The 6,669-nt window shown below is 61.0% G+C and overlaps 2 protein-coding genes across 2 annotated transcripts in view; both read left to right on the top strand.

The window, feature by feature from the left end:
- P884DRAFT_327877 (uncharacterized protein) overlaps positions 1-2,955 on the top strand; it is a gene marked incomplete at its 5' end in the record, with an annotated part of 4,639 nt that extends 1,684 nt beyond the window's left edge. The window contains 3 exons of the mRNA XM_069445567.1: positions 180-687; positions 778-837; positions 912-2,955. Coding sequence (XP_069300263.1) covers positions 180-687; positions 778-837; positions 912-2,691 — 2,348 coding nt within the window. The 3' untranslated portion in view covers positions 2,692-2,955. The remainder of the gene's footprint in view (positions 1-179; positions 688-777; positions 838-911) is intronic.
- A 1,701-nt stretch (positions 2,956-4,656) lies between these two features.
- The window catches only part of P884DRAFT_98507 (rab-GTPase-TBC domain-containing protein), a 3,494-nt gene continuing 1,481 nt past the window's right edge, over positions 4,657-6,669 (top strand). Inside the window, exons 1-3 of the mRNA XM_069446220.1 lie at positions 4,657-4,955; positions 5,076-5,361; positions 5,425-6,635. Coding sequence (XP_069300262.1) covers positions 4,773-4,955; positions 5,076-5,361; positions 5,425-6,635 — 1,680 coding nt within the window. The 5' untranslated portion in view covers positions 4,657-4,772. The remainder of the gene's footprint in view (positions 4,956-5,075; positions 5,362-5,424; positions 6,636-6,669) is intronic.

The following is a 6,669-nucleotide window of genomic DNA, read 5'->3' as shown; positions in this document are numbered from 1 at the left end:
CCCCAAAAAAAAAACGATTTCCTCGCGTTAACTCACCCACCCCCTTTCGTCGCATGCTTTTCAGACGGCTAATTTCGTCTCATAGATACGTACATCGTCTCCTTATGCAGGAGGAGTAGACGAAAAGAAGTCTTCCGACACTTTGTGCGGCACTGAGATCTTTGACGGGTGTGGTATAGGAGAGGAGGAAGAAGAGGAGGATGAGGATGGGGCAGACTACTGGGCAGGCGGGGACGAGGAAGGGCAAGGGGAAGATGACGAGGAGGAGTACGAGCAGGACGACTCCGGCCTGCCACGGGCGGCGCGACACGTCTGGCTGAGCGACGAGGAACGGCTCCGCGTCGCGTTCCGGCGGGCCCGGGCCAGCGCCGAGAAGGTCGACCTCGACCGGTCCCCCTTCTTCCCCCGGACGGTGGCCGAGTACGCCGGTCTCAAGGCGGACATGCTGGTGGCCAGGGCCGTCCGGCTGCGAGCCAAGGTGAGGGAGAGGGAGAGGATGCTACGGGCGCGGACAACGGCCCGGTGGAAGAGACTGTTTGTGGTCGGCCGTTCGGGGGAGATCGAAGAGGCGATGGTCCCGCTCTATTTCGGGGACAGGGAGGAGCGGGAGGGCGCCGTTCCGGCCATGGCCAGGCCTCGTTTGACGGCCGAGGACGGGAAGCCGGCTTCCCGTCAGAGTCGAGCACGGTAGGTTCATCCTTTTCTCGCTCTCCCTTTCTTTACCTGCTGCCGTCCGCACTCAATGGCGGCCAGGCCTTGCTGACCTGATCGACGTAGCACTGGCCAGGCCAATGCGGGCTGCCCCCGGATTCCAAAGAACCTTAGCCCTGAACCAACGTAAGTTAAGAGGAAAAGGAAATCGCCATATTTTGTTGAACGATCCTTCACTAATATATCTCTACGACTCGCAGGAGCACCCCCGGCATCTTCGCTTACTCGGCAGCCCCCGACGTGGTCGCACGCCGAGGGAGGGATCTCGCAATCGGGGAAGCCATTCACCTTCAGAAAGTTGATGAGGAAAACCCGGGGCGTTCGAGTGACGCAGCTTATCCCGCTATCAGACCCAAAGGCACCGACAGCTTCTCCCCTGGCTCCTTGTTGCCCGCGGGTCCTATCGGCGTAGCCGCCGGACATGGACGCACCAGCTCGGCCACCATCCTCAGAGAGGTTGCCGCGCATGCCGCCGCCCGTCGCGGCAACCCCGAGGGTAGTAGTGTTCAGATCCAAGCCGATGACGGGCTAACGACCCAGTCCTCCCCGTTCGAAGACGACGTCTACGACTCTGACTCTTCCTTCACCCCGACTGACTACCGACCCGGGCTCACACACGTCACGAGCGTGATGAGCCGAGCTGGGATGGAGAGCCCAGACGAGGTCGGGAGCAGTTCCGGCTCTTCGAACGGCTCTACTCCGACGGGTTATGTGACGTACCTAACAGCTTTGGTCGAGACTGAGGTAGACATGAGGTCTGAAATCGAGCCGAGGTCCAAGACGGACGAACACCACCTCGGGGACGTCGGCAGCGGCCAGGACGAGATCCGGGAGGGACCAGACGGTTCGAGTTCCCCCTGTTTCGCTCCCAATAACACTCTCGCCCACAAGCTTCAGGCGCATAAGACGCCGAGAGGCAAGATGGGAAGCAGGCAGGCCGGGGGAATGGAGGGCGAACCCGGACATTTGGACAATGGCTCAGTCCAAACCCACAACATGCGAGATCATGTCAAGGGGACCAAGAACAACAACAACAACAACAACAACAACAACACCAAGACGAGAGAGCAGCACGCCCTGCTTGGCGACGACACCTACGACACCGACGATCTCGTAGACACACACCGGCACGAAGCAGCAGGCCTCCCCGTCCCCGCCGAGCACTCGCGCCCCGCGGAACTCTTCCCTCCACTACCGCCGCCGCCGCCGCCGCCGATGGTACCCCAGTTGGCGACCCTCGCGCTCAGCGCGCGCGACGGCCTCACCGCCGTGTTTGCCCGCCGCGGCAACCCTTTCTCCCCGGCGCCGCCTGAATGCGACTGGCCCGGCGTCGGGGAGCTCACGGCCGAGGGCGACGGCCGCGTCAAGCGCTGGGATCCGACCTGCTACCGCCGTCGCCGCTGCTGCCGCCGCTGCTGCCGCCGACAACGCCATCATGACCATCATGACCACCACCATTTACTCTCCACCACCACCACCACCACCATCCCCGGCCAAAGCGACCCGGGGCTCGGCCGCTTCCTGCCGGTCCCGCGCCTGCGAGACGTCGTCGACCCGCGGCTGGGCCCGGGAGCAGCAGCAACAGCAGCAGCAGCATTAGCGGCGGCGGCGAGAGACACCCAGACGCACCCGGAACACCAGGCACACCAGGCGTACCAGGCGGCGGCGGTGCTGCCGTGGGAGGTGAGGGCCATGGCCCGGGAGCGGCGGTGGGATCTGCACGGGGAGCGGCGGATCTGGGAGATGTGGGGGTGGCCGTTCGAGGAGGAGGAGGAGGAGGAGGAGGAGGAGGAAAACGGAGGGTGGGACCGCTTTGGCCTCGTCCGGGCCGCTTCTGATGATGATGATGATGAGGGTGAGGATAGGGAGGAGGAGGTGGTGAATGCTGGTTTTGCGGCTGGGGTTGCGATGGCGGAGCGGTTGATCCAGGATGATAATGACGACACCAATGATACTGCCGAGCAGGAGGATAGCTATTAACTAGGAGGAGGGGATTGATACTGCTGTTTGCAGGGAAGGGGATTGGGGTGAGACCCCCGGGTTTTGTAGGGAGGGGGGAGGATGACCAGCTTGAGAGAGGCTGGTGAAAGCGTTGGTTTGACTTGATCATTCTCAAGAGGAGGGAGGATGGGTGGTGCTTGGCCGGATGGAGACGGAGAGAAGCCCAAGAAGAGTCGAGACAAGTCTCCTCGTGCTTGCTTGCTAGGGTTGACAGGTCGGAGCCACACCCTTGGCCGGGCTCGATGCACCACGAGGTCGGCACCGAGTATCCGGTCAGCGCTGCATCCAGCTAAGCAGGACGAACGGGCGAGCTTCTTTGCCACATTTTTTTTTTCCGCGGCAGAGAAAATAGGAGGAATACGACATGACATGCCCCTAGACAACATGCTCTTACGAGTTCTTTCCATCAATTTCCTGCATCCCTGCTCAGTACGCATGATGCACTTGACCTACACGACGGCGCCCACCTTGATGCTTCTAGCCGCTGGCTGACGGAGCATTTTCCTGATAGCTGCATGGCCAGGCGATATTGGTATTATTTCAGCAATTAATGGTAGCGAGATTGGCGCGGGACCCGGCAACTTGGTAACCCACAGTCCGGTATTTGTTTAAGTCGAGATCGGTCCACGGCAAGACGAGCAGATCACTGTCAATCTCGCCAGTCCCGTTCGATCGGTGATCAATGACCGAGGTGGGCCAGAGCCGCTGATGCGTTGAGGACAGGGGCTTGTCGAGCTGAAATACTAACGTTAGTACGGATTACAGATTAAGTTTTGGAAATGTGTCGTGGTCGAGCTGCAAAAAGGCTGGCCTGCTGAGATCGGCCTATCCTGACCGGCAAACCCCCAGTTTCGAATTGGAACTCAAGGCGGTCGCAGGAGCCAGGCACACTTCATCAGATGATGACAAGTGGCGTCCGCGGTCGGCGGGAGACGTGCGAAACGCTCTTTCTGCGGCTGGCCCCGACATCTGTTGCCATTGGCTTGTACGGAGTAGGGGGCCCGAGAAAGAGCAGCGCGGCAAGGCCCCCGGGTCTTGGCTCGCGGCCGGTTCCCTGCCCGTTTCACCCTTGCGGCCGCGCCCGTTGGGGGATGCGAAGCGAGGTGATGCAAGGCACAACCGGGAGCGCTGTGGCCGCCAGATGCCGTTGCACTTTTCTCTTTTCTGGAATGACCAGAAAATTCACTCTTGTTTTCTTGCATTTTTTTTCCCCTTCAACCCCTCCCCCCTTTTTTTTTAAGTTGCGATGATGGGAAACGGCGAGAAGAGGATGAGACCGCTTTCTCCGCCTTGGTGCGAGATCACACACACTAGTGTAGTGAAGGAGTAGTAGTGTGTAGCCTACTTGAACTGTGTGGTACCCCGAGGTTCTGTTTGATGTGGAAACGGCTCTGAACCTCGCCAATAGAGAGACCTGCAGTGTACCCGCGCAGAATGATTGCAGCCGTCCGAGATGCACACAACAAACTGGGAAAAGCAAAATCTGATTGCTCGACTCACGTCAGCGATGCTCGACGGCATTAGATAGTCTTGCACAGAGACCCTCTCGTTAGACAAAAAGGGCGGGATGGGGCCATGATTGCCCCGAGTTCAACGTACCGCTCCTGTAATTGCATGTCCCGCTCAGTGAGCGACTCCTCCCCCCTGCCCATGGCCCCATGGTCGAGGGCTGCCCTCCTCCACATTTATTCCATTCCCGTCTTGCTGTCCCCTGGGAACGCAACGGCATTGCAGAGCGCATGCCCACTCAGAAAACAACACCCGAGGACTTTTCCAGAGTTGAACGACCTCCAACCGATAAAGTCTCGGCCCATAGCACCACGGTGACGGGCCGACAACGGTCGAGCGATCAGTTGCAGTGCGCGCTCGAGCACGCAGCCGCTCGTTCCTCCCCTCGCAACTGCTAACCTACTATAGGTCATAGTCCCATGAGCACACGACCTCGGCGCTTGAGCTTTCCAATCATCGTTCACAGTTCGCCAGTGGTACCTCCGCCACACGCAAATCCGTGACGGCGAGAGTGTGCCCAACGAATAAGCAGTCCGACGCACAACGTAACCATGTCCGCCAGCGAAGAGACGGTGAAGCAGGAGCAGCCCCCCGAGACCAGGGAAATGGGGGAGACGGGCAAGGTCGACGAGACGCACAAGACACAGGACGCAGAAGAAGAGACGCCTGCAGCGGACAAGGGCGCCGGGGGAGAACAGAGACCACCTTCCCAGGATGGGTCCGAAAGAGACACGGTATGCTCTCCCTTTGCCGTCTTGGCCATGCGCAGCCCGGAAGCCCAGCGATCCCGGCGGAGGGCGCCCGCCACTCTCGGTTGCCAGCGCCATACTGACTTGTGCAACCTTGTTCTGCAGGACAGTTTTGAGGATGCCGTCGAGACCGGGTCGCTGAGGTCACTGACGAAACGCCAACAGCCTGTCAACCCTCTGCCCCTGCCCGCCGAGGAACAGACTGGTGCCGGCCACGAGGAAGGGGAGGAGGCATCACAGCCTGCTGCGGCGAACGGAGACGTCGATTCACAGGAGGCGACAGCGGAGAGGAAGATCCCCCGTCCTCTCTCGCAACTTTCTGCCGGCTCTCTCGATAATGTAAACCTCGACGACGACGACGCGACAGCAACGACGGCCGAATCTCGGCAAGGCACGTCCCAGCAGCTGGAACTGAACGCTCGCGGCCCGTACCAACACGCTAACTCCCTCCCAGAGAAGAGCCCCCCGCCAGAGAAGGCGTCCAAGACCATGTCCTTCAGCAGCATAACCAATGCGCTGCCGCCGATGCCGTGGTCGCCGCCCGCCACCGAATCCCGCTCAAAGAGCCCCCCTGCTGCTGCCGCTGCTGCTGCTGCTGCTGCTGCCCTCGCCCCCGCCCCCGCCCCCGCCCCCGCGCCAGCGTCGACGGGGAGGAAATTCAACAGCCCGTTTTCGTGGCTTTCGCGAAGCTCCTCCAAGGAGCCCCCCGCGGCTCAAGCTGCTGCCCCGTCAACCCGGAGAAACACGGCCAGCTCGGTCGCCACTCTAACTAGCAATCCGGAGATGATGCTGAGTAAACTGGAGGAGGAGAGGGCTGGGGAGGATGGGCCGCGCAACAGTCTCAAGGACCGCTTCAAGGCACTCCGCTTGAAGGAAGAGGCGGTAGCTGCCCCGGCCGAGGACGGCAAGACGTTGACCGTAGCTGGCGACGGCTCGGAAACCGCGGTCGCGGCGCAGCCACCCGCTTCCCCCCTGCCACCAAATCCGGACAAGAATCTCGCGCCGGGAACCGCTTCGGGTGTCACAGCCGGGCCGTCTTCTATCGCCGACGCACCGGTGGACTGGGATCTCTGGCAGAAGGTGGTCAACGAGGGCCCCGCCGCCGTTGCTCGGTCAAGCCCGGAGGAACTCAACAAGGCGATCGCGACTGGCATCCCGAACGCTATCCGTGGCGTCATCTGGCAGGTGCTCGCCCAGAGCAAGAACGAGGATCTAGAAGCCGTCTACCGCGAACTCGTGGCACGGGGCACCGACAAGGAGAAGAAGGACAAGGACAGGCAGAGCAGCGGGACAACAATAAGCGCTACCATGAACGGCAGTGCCAAGGGTTCGGGATCATCTGCCTCTTCTGTTCACTCGGACGGCTCCGGCTCAAATGGTGTCCCGTCTCCGACCGACAAGGACTCGGATTCCATCAACAAGAAGGCGCCGGCTCTCTCGGCTGCCGAGCGGCAGAAGAAGGAGAAGGAGGACTTGGCCATGCTGCAGAAGCTCGAAAAGACCATCAGGAGAGACCTCGGCGCTAGGACTAGCTTCTCCAAGTTTGCCGCCGCCCAGGGGCTCCAGGAGGCCCTGTTTGGCGTCTGCAAGGCATACGCCCTGTTTGACGAAGCTGTTGGCTATGCTCAAGGCATGAACTTCCTCATCATGCCGCTTCTCTTCAACGTGAGCCACCAAACCACCCCCCCTTCCCCCCCCC

The sequence above is a fragment of the Thermothelomyces heterothallicus genome, assembly GCF_042370625.1.
Source record: "Thermothelomyces heterothallicus CBS 202.75 unplaced genomic scaffold P884_scaffold_4, whole genome shotgun sequence".
In the NCBI taxonomy this organism is placed as follows: domain Eukaryota; kingdom Fungi; phylum Ascomycota; class Sordariomycetes; order Sordariales; family Chaetomiaceae; genus Thermothelomyces; species Thermothelomyces heterothallicus.
This window is presented reverse-complemented; position numbering and strand designations above follow the sequence as displayed.